The following is a 15341-nucleotide window of genomic DNA, read 5'->3' as shown; positions in this document are numbered from 1 at the left end:
AATGTCTCATATTATTCATTTACTGTTAAATCGTTACTGTCAAAAGACTCATGAAATAAGAAAGTCTTCAGTTTCCACAATGTACGTTAATATGGGTACAAAAGATACACAACAAAGGGGCCACTTTTCTATATAAGCAATCCCACAATTTTACATCATATTTGCTCTAAAAATTGTTGTGAAACATTATATATAAATCAACTAAAATTACATGGACTAATGTAATAAAAGGATGCAGTTTCTACACAAATGATTAAGCTGGGAAATGGTAGCAATACTATAGCTAACACAAAATCAAAATTAATTAGCATACCCGAATTAAAAACTAGAGTACAGATCTTTTTTATTCAAGAACACAAGATAATTGGAAAAAAATTACTGCAATGCATGAGCAATTATGTAAAACAAAAAACAAAAATTAAACAATAGCTTTGTAAAAACCTGAAACCCTCAACTCCCAAAATTACTACCTCAGACTGAGGTCTTGCATCTGAGAAACAGAAAGACATGCATATTCACAAGTCAATGCAAAAGCAAGGATACTGTATGTATCATATTTATGAAGCAGAAGTGACCTTTCAGTAAACCATCAAATGAGGAATATGGGTATAAGAGAGGCAGATTTATACCTCCTTAAGATTAGTTTGAAATGAGGAAATTGGATAAGAGTGAGATGTTTAAAACTCTTCAAGGGAATCTTGAAATGAAGATTCACATAAAAAGAAAAAGATATATAACAGAATTAAGCATAAAAAACTCAAACAAGTGAGGGAGAGGTATCCTATTTGTGGAAAAATAAGATAGGTACCTTGAAAATGCTTAACCAAATACTGAAGTAATGGATTCTATCAGGATATGGCTTGTACTTTATAGTAATAATAGAACATGATTTTAAACAAAATAGAACTATTGAAATTACTACTTATATACCTGAAAACTACATTTATCATTACAGAATCAAAGAGATATTGCAATAGTTGCTTCAAATATCAATTGTTTTAGTTCCTTTTTCGCCAGTAGACACATTAAATTTAATCGAGTTGGTACTACCCTTACAGAGTAACATGACATCTGTACAATAACACAACCACCTTCCATATTTACCTTCTAAGAGCTCCTTTTTCACTATGTCCACCTTCTGATGTGAGTGAGGATGGCGTAGAAGATGGAGGTGTCAGGGATGGAGGGTGGCAATGAACTCTATGATTTGCAGAAGACAATACAGCAGAGCTAAACCAATAAACAAACCACCATTGAATTAATTCTCTACATGGAAACTATTCATTATTCATTTGCCGGTATATGTATCAAAATCATACTATACATAAATTGTAAGGAATTAATTTATGAAAAGATAATAGGGCTCCATTTTATATAGGAATCCATTTCAACACAATGCCATATCAGATAAATCATATTTCTATGAACCCCCACTGATGTTCATATTGCTTCTTCTCCAGCTCATTTTATAGACTTTTACCCCCCAAAAGTTATAAAAAATTTTCCCATTTTCCTTCCTTTCAAAACAGTCTATTGGATAATGTTAAATAGTACTCTAGGAATGAGTTTTAAATAATAGCCATGAAGAGTATGATATCACACAGTTCCTCTCAGGAACTATTTTCCAAGTTAGTGTTTATAGAACCGGAGAGTATACATTGCGCAACGATATAGCTTACGTTATAAACATAATGACTACCGTTTGTTGCTCATAACAGCCAAGGAAAGTAATTCTTTGTTAAAAGGGAATAACATAAAGAATAGTTGCTCTTTCTATGGAGTTGAGAACAGTATTATTCTCAAAGGACAATGAGCCTTCTCTTGTTGGCGGTATGTCTGGCTTGCCTGCCGGTTGCTTATACAAACCCAACTTCTATAGTTGAGTCTTGTGGTCCCCATTATATGGAGTTCCTTTAGTAAGGGTTCTGAATGTTCACTGCACCTTTTAAAATTGAGTTCTTCCTGCATGAGTCTCAAATTGTTGTACTACTTTAGTCCTGCGTCTTAATCCTTGCGCATTAAAGCATAATACCTAGTTGCTCTATAAACATCTAGATTGCAAAGCCCATGAGTAAGTTCGGTAGCTGGATCCTTATATCCCACCTCTCGCTAAAGGAATTCCTCGTAAATAACTCAGTTTTAATTCAGATGGCGGTTTCATACCATAATGTTTTTAAATTTTATTATTATTATTGGTGATGTACTAGCTCAGCTGGTCGGTCGCATCTTGTGATCAGTCTGGATGACAGTGTTTTCCTTCCCTTACAAGCTGGGCCACTAGTTCATCACAGGATTACTTTAGTGAGGAAATTTCTAGTACTCATGTTTTTATCACGCCTATGCATCTGGTTGTAAGATAAAAAAAAATCTTAAATATCAAAATGGAGTCTCTGTACTTTGTTAAGAACTATAGTTAATAATAAAATTAATTCTCAAAATAAATACATAAATATCACTAAGGGGGTGGCGTTACAAAGATATCCCAATCCATAGGAAGGTGCCGTTAAATGTGATATGAATTTGGCCACAGGCCTGAGCATGTGCTCAACACTTCAGTGCCAGTTGTAAGTACAGTAATGCCTCACAACACAAAATTAATTTGTTGTGGAGTGGCTTTCATAATATGATTTTTTCATGTTGTGAGTCATACTTTACATGTAAATTGCCTAATTTGTTCCAAACCCTACAAAACACCAAATTAAATCTCATAATACAGCTACAGTATAACCACAATGAAATTCTGTACAGCCAAATACATTTGAAACATTCAATATACCTAAACTAACTGTTAATATCTGTAAATTAAGTAGTTATTAGAACATAATGTAATAAATGGAAAATAATACAATATATACTGTACAATACTGTACATATACAAAATATAGAGTACCATATGTACTGTTACTATTATAGTTACACCTACTATTGACTACAGCTACATTTTCTATTGTGTAAACCCATTTTCTTTAACTTTTTTTGATGGGTGACTATTTTATTCTCGGCCTGGCTGGCAAATCTTTTTTTCTTGAGATGAAAACTTTTTTTGTAATGTGTCATAAAAACATTCGCATCTCGTTTCACAGCGTGAAAATGTTGTAGGCAGATTCTTTCGTGAAGAGAGGTATGACTGCATCTTGTTTGAATGGCCAGGTATGACATTCCCTTACAAGATTGACCTGTTAATTCTTTTCTCCAATAGGGTAATTGTAGGATTTAATGCCATACTTGCTTTAACAAAACCTACCTATCTCAGATACAATTTTCTGGATGTGGTAGGTAGTTGTTTGGGAAAAAGTGAACAGCAGTAAAAATTTTCAAACCAAATTCCTGATCTTTTAACATGAAATATCTATTTAGCCAAATAAACTACCGGGTATATAGTTGATTTTGATCAAGTTTTATAAATTATTTAAAATATTAAGTAAGGCTAATATTTCAACCTCATGTCTATTGCAAGAGCCTTTTACCCTACTAGACAGATTATTGCCAACTTGGTTCCAAATTACGGTCTGTTTCCTCTGTTGATACCCATTATTATCATTATTATTATTATCACTTGGTAAGCTACAACCATAGATGGAAAAGCAGGATGCTATAAGGCCCGGGGCTCCAACAGAGAAAATAGCCCAGCGAAGAAAAGAAAAAAGGAAATAAGAGAATTAATTAACAATTAAAATTGAATATTTTAAGAACAGTAACAACATTAAAATAAATTTTTCATATATAAACTATAAAAACTTTAACAAAACAAGAAGAGAAACAAGACAGAACAGTGTGCCCAAGTGTACCCTCAAGCAAGAGCACTCTAACCCAAGACAGTGGAAGTCCATGGTACAGAGGCTATTTCACTACCCAAGACTAGAGAACAGTGGTTTGATTTTGGAGTGTCCTTCTACAAGAGCTGCTTACCATAGCTAAAGAATCTCTTCTACCCTTACCAAGAGGAAACTAGCCACTGAACAATTACAGTGCAGTAATTAACCCGTTGAGAGAAGAATTGTAGGATAATCTCAGTGTTGTCAAGTGTATGAGGACAGAGGAGAATGTGTAAAGAATAGACCAGACTATTTGATGTATGTGTAGGCAAAGGGAAAATGAACCGTAACCCGAGACCAATGTAGTACCGTCTGGTCAGTCTATTATTATTATTATTATTTTTGGGCTCAAGCCATGTCATCCTGATGGTAGGTTCCTATAGGTAGCTTTCTAGGGGATATTTGGCTACAGTGATATTCCAAGAGAATTAACCGTTAGGTCTCCAGAATTCTAACTCCTGGTGTGAATATCCTTAAAATTTCTCTTAAGGATATCGCATAATATCAAGGGACGTATATCTTGATACGACACATAGCAATCTTCACCCCAAATAGCATTTTCGCTTCGAGGGGGAAAGTGGCAAAAATAGAAGGGGAGCCGTTATAGAGGTACCCTTCCTCCCGTACTACTATTGAGTATCTAGATGGCGCTTATTCCTATATTCGTAGCGGTTTCGCACGGTGGTTTTCCCATTGCTCTAACGTTGTGCTCGATTTCAAGGATTTACTATGCAATCTCCAGCCTCTTCTGCCTCTGGAAAGTTGAGTATTTGATCTTTACAGTGTATAATTTTTAGCTCCTGCCTCACAGTGAAATTAGAGTAATTTTAAGAGTTGGAGCTTCGCCTTCACCGGAGGCGCCATGGGCGCTGTCGTTCATAACGCATGTGTTATTTAGTTATCTGAACGACTTTCCCGGCTATAATAGCATGAATATTTACGAAGCTATTTAGTTAAAATATTTACTAGGAAGTTATATATTATGTCAATTGTATTCTTTATAGTTTCGGCGATTTAGGTAACCGATCCTTGCCTGCGCCAGGCTTCCTAGCCTACGCGCTTCAGTTTACCTTCCTGCATGATATAGAACGACATTCCTAGTTGTAATAGCATTAAAATATGAAGCTATTTAGGCATTTTATACTTGTAAAGATACTGTATATTGATTGCATATATTTCCTCTTCCTCATCGATCGTATACGTTAGAATTTCAGCGATTTAGGTAACCGAATCTCGCCCGGCGCTAGGCTAACTAGCCTAGACGCTTTAGTATACTTTCATACATGTTCCCTGTTTACCCTCGTGTATCGTTTTATCAATTCATGCCGAGATAGATATCTCCTAGAATTATTATATAAATCGATACTCGTCTCCTGTGGAGATTTAAGGGTAATCCCTCTTTCCCTCTGAGGGCCGCCATAGGCGACAACCCTATCTTGGTCTTGCCATAGAGTAGACACTCCGGCTTGACTAGGCTAGTGTTTTATGTCTCTTACCTTTGCCGGTGGATAGCCGGCTTTGGGTTTTCGACAGAACTTCAGAGTATTCAGTCTTTTGCTGGTGGCCGAGCAGCAGGGTGAGTAGTCACTCCCCTGCCGGCTTTCAGCTGCCAGCATAGGAGGCTATGCCTCCCTAGGCCGCACTTGAAGTGGTTGTATGATGCCGCCACCTTCTCTGCTGCGGTCTGGAAGACTAGTCCTATGTTGGCAGACCCTAGGCTGAAGAATAGACATTTTTCTATCGCCTAGGATGGCGCCGACACTGAAACGATGTTTCTCTCCTGTTGAGAGGCGGCATCAATCCTGCCGCCGCCTCCTAACAGTTTCGGCAGACAATAGACTGAAGAATAGATATTCTTCTGCAGCCTAGGATGGTGCCGATATTGAAACAGAGTTTCTCACCTGTGTGGGAAGACGGCAACCTTGCCGCCTTCTTCCACACTTGATATAGGACCCTTTTCCCTGTCCCCCTCTGTCTTTTAGCCATAGCCTAGCCATCGCAACCCTGTGGCCGTCGTCCTACAATCTCCCCGCTTGCCGAGTAGGTTGCGGGGCCGGCCGGGCTCCTACATATGCAGTCGCCTAGTCTCTCAGTCTTCCTTTATGGACGCATGGCTCCGGGAAAGGCTGTGTCGGCTGTGACAGCTGCCGGTGGGAGACCCCTGTTCTGTTGAGAGTTCTTCAGTCCTCTCTTGGACTGCCATCCACATACACGGGGCTGGCAGTGACTAGCAGCGGTTTTGTGGTTGGATGGAAGCTTGAATGATTCATTCTCCCCTTCCATTTGAGCTCTCATTCTGGAGGAAGGCAGTAAGATTATATTCTTACACCCTTAATATTGTTAAACATTTAATAAGGCAGCCCTTCACTTCATGCTTTCTCTCTCTCTCTCTCAGCTAGTCCCACCAGGTACTAACACATGTTTGGTGTTAGATGGATAATATCTTGAAAAATCCTGACGCTCAGATGACGATTATTAGCATGCAAGTCCTACAGTGGCTGCTGCTGTGGCCTTCTATATTCCTTAACATAAGTTATAGATTTCAATTTGGTTATTCCAAATATCATTAGGATACCATCTGGAGACCTATTAGATAAATTGCTTTTGAGATCTTCCTATCAAGTTCTAGATCTATTGAGTCCAGAATTCTAGCTATGCTATACATTTGAAATTTTTGTTGACCTACCTCTTTTCTTCTCTAGTGTCCCACCTCCATCAGTGTGTGGGAATAAGCAATATGAACATCTTGGAGATTCATAGAAATAAACAGAATTCTAATTTCTTTAATACATTATTTTATATCTATAAACACCAAATGTTCATATACATGCTCAGCTGCCTTCTATACTGACTTGTGATGTCAAGCAAAAGGAATACTTGCAACTTTGAAACAGAAGAATGATAACTCCTACCGTGCTACCATTAACTGCTAGGACTGTTTCATTAAATTACTGTAGGCATATACCTTTTGAAAAGAAAGAAAATGGGGAAATTTTTCATAAATCTATGAGGTAAATATCGATAAAACAAATTTCTGGAGAAAATGCAATATGCACATCAGTATAAAAATAGAAAAAAATATTGGTGCTCTTGAGCATTAAGCCGTATAAATATAAATAGACATAAATATACACATATATCTTCTAACTACAATCTAATAGTTTAATATATTTGTTCAAAAGACAAATAAAGGAAAAAAGGGAAATTATATTAGTAACTATATTTCGGCCAATACACACTGACCATCATCGGGATGGAAAATGAAACACGAATTCCACAGACGCAGTAAAAATATGTATGAAAAAGTTCATTTTATATTTATCTAGGTAGTAGGTATGCCAAGTCACCAGACACCCTTTGATAAACTATCGCTAGACAGTTATTAGGTCCTTTAACTGGTTATGGCTCACGTTTTTCCTTTGCCTAAACATACACTGACTAGTCGGGCATATTCTTTCCACATTCTCATGTCCTCATACACCTGACACCACTAAGGTTGCCAAACAGTTCTTCTTCACTCATGGGGCTAATTACTACAATAATTGTTCGATGTCTACTTTCCTCTTGGTAAGGGTAGAAGAGACTCTAGCTATGGTAAGTAGCTCTTCTTCTAGGAGGACACTCCAAAAACAAACCATTGTTCTTTAGTCTTGGATAGAGCCATAGCCTCTGCACTATGGTCTTCCACTGTCTTGAGGTAGAATATTTTTGGTTAAGGGTACACTTCCTCTTGTTTTCTTTGAAATGGTGTGTTGAACAGGCTTGATAGAAGGGTCATGGAGGCCAGGTGGTTTTTCAAAATGTTGTCTTTCCTTTATCTGTTGCTTTATCTTCCTCACAAGTAGTCACTTTCAATATCACAATTAGTGTCTCCCTTCCGATAGTGGCTACACAGGAGGGTACTTAACCTTGCATGGTGTCAGCTCTGCCATGTTGACCAATTTTATCCAACTTTGTATCTCTACATATTTTTTTCAATTAATTTATATCTATCTATCTATCTATCTATCTATTTATCTATCTATCTATCTATCTATCTATCTATCTATCTATCTATCTATCTATCTATCTATCTATCTATCTATCTATCTATCTATCTATATATATATATATATATATATATATATATATATATATATATATATATATATATATATATATATATATATATATATGTATATATATATATATATATATATATATATATATATATATATATATATATATATATATATAATATATATATATGTACATTTTGTTTTTATCATTATTCATATTTCTAAGTTTTATGATTGATTGATTTAAAGTTTTCAGGCATCCTGACATCTAAGATCATTGACGCCGATATCATTTAGTCTATATATATATATATATATATATATATATATATATATATATATATATATATATATATATATATATATATGTATATATATATATAAAATAAAATAATATTCAATTAAAACCATAAGTTTAATGTCATTGTAAAAGTTAAATAGTTTTCAGAAGACCTGCTTCTGAAATAAATCTAAAAATGCCACTTGCATAGTAGGACACATCATGTCTAAGAATCTTGGCAAGGATGAACCTGCCACCCTCACCTCGAGCCTCAAATAAATATCTATTCCTCAAGTTATTATAATTGGGGCATTCGGTCAACAAATGCCTCACTGTTAGAGGTACCAAACAGTTGTCACAATATGGTTGGTGTTGGCCCTTCAGCAAAAACTCGTGAGTCAACCGAGAGTGACCAATACGGAGAAGACAAAGAGACGTCTCCCATTTTCGGGGCATCATGTCATACCTCCAAGGAGATATAACATTTGTTACTTCCCTCATTTTATTCCCATCTAGACTATCCCAGTGCTGTTGCCATTTATTGCAAAGCAATTTCTTGATGTTAGGTAGGAAATCATTACAGGGAATGGGATACCTACTTGGTAGCAACTCGGATGCTGCATTCTTCGCCAATGAATCTGCCTTCTCATTCCCACACACACCTACATGTGCTGGAACCCAACAAAATCAAACCAGTATACCTCTCCTTCCAATAATAAAAAGCCATTCTAAAATCTTTAAAACTAGTGGGTTACTAGAATTAAAAACTTCTAAAGCTTGAAGGACACTCCTTGCATCACTAAAAATGGTAAAATTACCCTCCTTTTCCAACGCTATTTTCTCAACAGCGGTTAGTATGCCATACAGTTCGGCAGTAAATATTGAAGCTGTTAGAGGAAGTGGACCTCTACAATTAAAACCATTACTATGTACTCCAAACCCAACGCCAGTATCAGGTTTGGAGCCATCAGTATATATAAAAGTTGATCCCCGATGTTCATCAACATGTTCCATAAACAGAGACCTGGATTATAAGTCAGTCATATTCTTCTCAACTCCATTAAATATTTACAAAAAGATATCTCTGGTAATTTCCATGGAGGCATTGATGATACCTTAAATGGAAGCACCTTAATTCTAATTATATCAAGACTGTTTAAAAATTGTTTCACCCGAAACCCATAAGGTTGAGGAGATTTAGGGTGCAACTCGAAGTATGTAGAGTGACTTACATGGCTTGCAGTCTGAAAGGCTAAAGAATTAGGGAGTCTTTGCAATCTAAACCAATATCGAATAATGCAGAAATTCGGTAAAGATCTAGAGGTAACTCTCCAGCATCAACAAGGAGACTTGGGATAGGTGAGGTTTTAAACGCTCCTGTGGACAATCTAATACCACCATGATGTATTGAATCTAATATCTTTAACCGGCTTGGGGTGGCTGAGGAGTATATTTCACATCTGTAACTGATTTTGGAAAAAATCAAGGCCTTGTATAATTTCAAAATAGTATTGCGATCTGCCCATCATGAGGGGCAGATCACAATACTTTTTTGAAATTATACAAGGCCTTGATTCTTTCCAAATTCAGTTACAGATGTATGGGACGATACTTTTAAAATATTGAGCCTCGAGACATTTAGCTTTTAACGCTTTTAAGTGAGAAACCCATGTAAGACTACAATCAAATATTAAACCTAAAAATTTAACTTATCCTGTCTGGAGACAGTGAGCAAAATTTGGGACCAGTATGTCCTAGACTTCGCCAGTTTCATCTACTGTATTGCAATGTTCGTAGTCTGCATGAATTTATTCAAGAACTTAAAGTTGTGCTCAGACAGTATGATATTCTTTTAGGCTCAGTTTCTCAAATGAGGCACTCATCTAAGCTTCTTATATTTGGTTTTAAGAAAGAAGCCAATAATTTTGAAATGAGATGCCATTCCTAGGGCATGGGGAATGGTATATATAAGGTTTGAGTACCCGGCCTCACATTTGTCCTGCTACGAAGGTAGATGTCATGAGATTCAAGTAATAAAAGTTTGTGATTGAATTCTATTTCTCCCACTGATTGCCATGGCTTTAGAGCTTTGGACTTTGTCTCTAAATCATGCACAGCAAATCATAAGTGAAGCTACTCACAGGTCTGGTAACTGCTTGAACCTACTATACACAGATTCCTCTGGCATTATATCAAGTAAGGTTGCTTCTTCAGTTGGGACATCTGATCATGTCTTGATTTCATTAGTAGTGAAGACAGAACAGCCTGTCCCTGATGTATCATATTAATGTAAGATTTATATAAAATCTCAGGCAGGTTGGAATTGTATGTTGAGTGATTTTTTTTTATTTGAATGGGTCACAATTGTATAACTGTGTTAATCCTGTTGTTCTTTTAAATGAGAATGTGTGTTAAAGTACCCAGTGAAAGACAAACCCTGGTTCAAGGATGATTGTAGACATGCTTATTTGGAGAAGCAGGAGACCTATCATCTTTGGAAGGGTAACAGATCAGATTTTACTTGGAATAAATATACTTAGCTAACAGTTTTTTCTCAGAGAGTTTATGCTTCATTGGAAAAGGAATACAATTCAACCATATAAAAACTTATTTCTGGTACAACCCAATAACATAAGTGGTGGGCTATCCTTAAATTTGCACTCTTTGGTGTACATGTTACACTTCCTCCTTTACTTAAGCCAGATGGCTCTTTCACTCACTTTCCAAAAGAAAATGAAACCCTTTTAGCTGATGTGTTTGACAATATGCAAAATAATGAGAAACTCGATCGTTTTCCTGAGGCTTAATAACTAAATTAGCTTTTTGCTCCTGTGAAATTAAAGCTCCCTTGATGGACCTTATAGCCCCAAATGGTATTTTTCCTTTGTTTTTTCATAAAGACTGCAGATTTCTTAGCTCCTAAGTTGTTTATCCTTTTCTGCTAGTTAGCAATTGTTGGAGAATTGGTAATGTTACTCCATTATGTAAATGTGTTTGTGGTAGCTCAAGTCCAGCTGATTACCACCCAATTTCCATAACTACCATAATCTCTCAAATATTTTAATGTCTTTTAGCAAAATATCTAAATAGGTTTGCTGAAGATAATCATCTGTTCCCTAGTTTGCAATTTGGCTTTCATAAAGGCATGGGAGTAGGCAATGCCCTTCTCACAAACTATATCCCTTGATTCTGGTCAGGAAGTTCATATGATTGGCATTAATTTTAGTGCTGCCTTTAACCATGTTAATCATGAGGTCCCTGTTTGCAAAATTCAAACAGTTTGGAATAGGTGAGTCTTTTCTTAGCATCATTATTGAATTTTCAAGTAATAGATCCCAAAGAGTTTCTGTTGATGGGCATCGTAATGAATATAGGAATATGAAATCTGGTATTCCTCGGGATAATGTTCGTAACGGCTTGGCCCATTACTTTTCATACTATATACACAAAACACGTGGTTTGGCCTATAAAACAAGCTTCTTGCATATGCAAATGATGCTACTGTCTTTGCATCAATTCCATCTCCCGAATGTAGATCTGGGGTTGCTAAATCTCTTGATAGGGATCTAGCTAAAATTAATGAATGGAGCAAATTATGGGGCATGAAGTTGACCCCATACAAAACTCAAAAGTATCACCGTAGGTAGGTCAAGGACAGTGGCTCCTAAAATTCACAATCACAGTATTGATAATTTTTCTAGCTTTGTATGACTTTTAAAATTTGGGTGTGATTTTTTATATCAGGTGTGATTTTTAATAGCGAATTTACTTTTGAGAAACTCATTTAGTCTGTCTCTTTTTCAACTGAACAAAAAATTGGCTTATTGAGAAGGTCTTTTGAGATTTTCAGTAATCAATCTATTCTGAAAAAGTGTTTTAATTCTTTCATTCTCCCTTGTTTCAATACTGTTCTCCTGTCTGGTCTTCAGCTGCTGAATCTCTGAAATTGTTGGGGAGGAACTTATAGTCGATTAAACTTCTTATTCCTAATTTAGATACTAATCTCTCCCACCTTTGTTCAGTTACCTCATTGTGCAGGTTGCATAGGATTTTTCATAACCCTGACCATCCTTTGCCTTCAGATCTTCCCAGACATTACCACCCTGTTTGTAATACTAGATATGCTGTCAATTCTAGTAGTCATGCCTTCCCTATCATGAGGCTCAATACTGCACAGTATTCGAAAAGTTTTATTTCAGCTGTGACCAAATGTGGAATAATCTTCCTAATCAGGTAGCTGAATCGGTGGAACTTCAAATACTCAAGCTTGCAGCAAATGTTTTTTTGACAGGCCAACATAAGTCTCTTTATAGTTTACTTATGAATGATCTATTTTAATGATGTTACTGTTCTTAAAATATGTTATATCCATTGTTCATTACTTCTTTTGTAGTTTATTTATTTCCTTTCTACACTGGGCTATTTTTCCCTGCTGGAGCCCTTGGTTTTTAGTATCCTGCTTTTCTAACTAAGGTTGTAGTAGTAGTAGTAGTAGTAGTAGTAGTAGTAGTAGTAGTAGTAGTAGTAGTAGTAGTAGTAGTAGTAACAAGAACGACAACGACAACAACAACAACAATAATAATAATAATAATAATAATAATAATAATAATAATAATAATAATAGTAATAATAATATCTAGGTGGTTGTTGTTGGTTGAGAGAAAAATTATCAAGATTTAATATTTCCAAATGCATTCTTTTTTATATATACTGTATATATTTTAATTATTTTTTTTTTTTTACCCAGATTGGTAATCTGGCAGTCAGTCTTGTTGGATTATCCTTTTGATGATCGGATTCAGAAGGATGTTGTCCACTATGTCTGATTTCCACTGCACCTACAACAAATCCATACTATTTGTTTGGTTTATGATGGCTGATTGCAGATTTTTTTTCCTGTACAGACAGACACTATAAAAAGCAGATGACCCACTCCAGATGATGTCATGCTCAAATCTTGTAAGATGAACAAGTCCTTGAGTTCTCAAAGCTATATTTGAAATTCAGAACAACCTGTTTGCCCCACATAGGCTTTGTCACAATTGTCAAATAGGACTTTGAAAACTCTGAATTCTATTTTTTTTTGTTCTGATAGGAATTAATAAGGATGCTCTTTATGGTCCTAGGGATGAAAAACAAAGAGGTTATCAGCTTTTATATTCTTAGTTACATTTCTAATATTATCTAAATCATCTTCTTCATCTTTATCTCTCCTACGCCTATTAACGCAAAGGGCCTTGGTTAGATTTTGCCAGTCATCTCTGTCTTGAGCTTTTAATTCAATATTTCCCCATTCATAATCTACTCCGCGCTTCATAGTCTTCAGATCCACACATTCCATCAAAGAACAATAAAAAGTCAAATATGGTGAATATGTTGATTGATGCATTGGGAAAAAGAATGCCAAAATGGTGTAATACATGTGAGATATGGTATTCCATTATTATTCCTCAACAACTGATCAGATAATGCGACGCATGTCATGTTCCAACACACCCTACATGTGCTGAAATACAGCAAAGAATAAGAAATAGAGACACAAAGGTATTCTGCTCAACATGCTTAGTCTGGATAAAAAATATAATTAAGTCGAGACTGAATTTGCAAATAGTTGAAGATAAAAAAAAGGAAGAAGAAAAAGAAGAAGACGAAGAAGATTGATTGATTGAAAGTTTTCTGGCATCCTGACATCTAAGGTCATTGATGCCGATAGCATTTATTATATATGAAAAATAAGAGAGAATTCAATTAAAACATAAAAGTTAAGAAGTCATTACAATAGTTAAATAGTTTTCAGAAGACCTGCTTCTGAAATAAATCTAAAAATTCCGCTCGCATAGTAGGACACATCATGTCCAAGAATCTTGGCAAGGATGAACCTGCCATCCTCACCTCGAGCCTCAAACAGATATCTATTTCTTAAGTTAGTAAAATTAGGGCATTCGGTCAACAAATGCCTCACTGTTAAAGGTACCATACAGTCCTCACAATACGGATGGTGTTGTCCCTTCAGCAGAAACTCGTGTGTCAACCGTGTGTGACCAATACGGAGATGGCAAAGAGTCGTCTCCCATTTTCGGGGTATCATGTTATAACTCCAAGGTGATATGATATTTGTTACTTCCCTCATTTTATTGCCATCTTGACTATCCCAGTGCTGTTGCCATTTATTACAAACCAATTTCTTGATGTAAGGTAGGAAATCATTACAGGGAATGGGATTCCTCCTAGGTAGCAACTCGGATGCCTCATTCTTCATCAGTAAATCTGCCTTCTCGTTTCCAGACACACCTACATGTGCTGGAACCCAACAAAATCGAACTGTTATACCTCTCCGTCCAATAATAAAAAGCCATTCGAAAATCTTTAAAACTAGAGGGTTACTAGAATTAAAAACTTCTAAAGCTTGAAGAACACTCCTTGCATAACTAAAAATTGTAAAATTACCCTCCTTTTCCAAAGCTATTTTTTCAATAGCGGTTAGTATGCCATACAGTTCGGCAGTAAATATGGATGCTGTTAGAGGAAGTGGACCTCTACAATTAAAATCATTACTATGTACTCCAAATCCAACGCCAGCATCAGATTTGGAGCCATCAGTATATATAAAAGTCGATCCCCTATGTTCTTCAACATGTTCCATAAAAAGAGACCTGGATTCTAAGTCAGTCATATTCTTCTTAACTCCAATAAAGTATTTACAAAAAGATATGTCAGGTAATTTCCATGGAGGCGTTGATACCTTGATTGGAAGCACCTTAATTCTATTATATCCAGATTGTTTAATAATTGTTTTACCCAAAACCCAAAAGGTTGAGGAGATTTTGGGTGCAACTGAAAGTAGGTTGAGTGCCTTACAAGGCTTGCAGTCTGAAAGGCTGAAGAATTAGGGAGTCTTTGCAATCTAAACCAATACCGAATAATAGAGGACATTCGGTAAAGGTCTAGAGGCAACTCCCCAGCATCCACAAGGAAACTTGAGATAGGTGAGGTTCTAAAGGCTCCTGTGGACAATCTTATACTTGTATGATGTATAGAATCTAATATTTTTAACCGGCTTGGGGTTGCTGAGGAGTATATTTCGCATCCATAACTAATTTTGGAAAAAATCAAGGCCTTGTATTAATTTTAAAATTGTATTGCGGTCTGCCCCCCCTGATGTAAGGGACAATACCTTTAAAAGATTCA

At 36.0% G+C, this 15341-nt stretch overlaps 1 protein-coding gene across 9 annotated transcripts in view; it reads right to left on the bottom strand.

Moving 5' to 3' along the window:
- siz (Brefeldin-resistant Arf-GEF family protein schizo) overlaps nt 1-15341 on the bottom strand; it is a 389510-nt gene that overhangs the window by 122779 nt on the left and 251390 nt on the right. For 8 of the 9 annotated variants that reach the window (XM_068376730.1, XM_068376731.1, XM_068376732.1 and 5 more), the window contains exon 7: nt 1105-1230. The exons of the other annotated variant lie outside the window; for it this stretch is intronic. In XM_068376730.1, the coding sequence (XP_068232831.1) occupies nt 1105-1230 (126 nt within the window). The remainder of the gene's footprint in view (nt 1-1104; nt 1231-15341) is intronic. 9 annotated transcript variants of the gene reach the window in all.

Source organism: Palaemon carinicauda, chromosome 7 (genome assembly GCF_036898095.1).
Source record: "Palaemon carinicauda isolate YSFRI2023 chromosome 7, ASM3689809v2, whole genome shotgun sequence".
Classification (NCBI taxonomy): Eukaryota; Metazoa; Arthropoda; class Malacostraca; order Decapoda; family Palaemonidae; genus Palaemon; species Palaemon carinicauda.
This window is presented reverse-complemented; position numbering and strand designations above follow the sequence as displayed.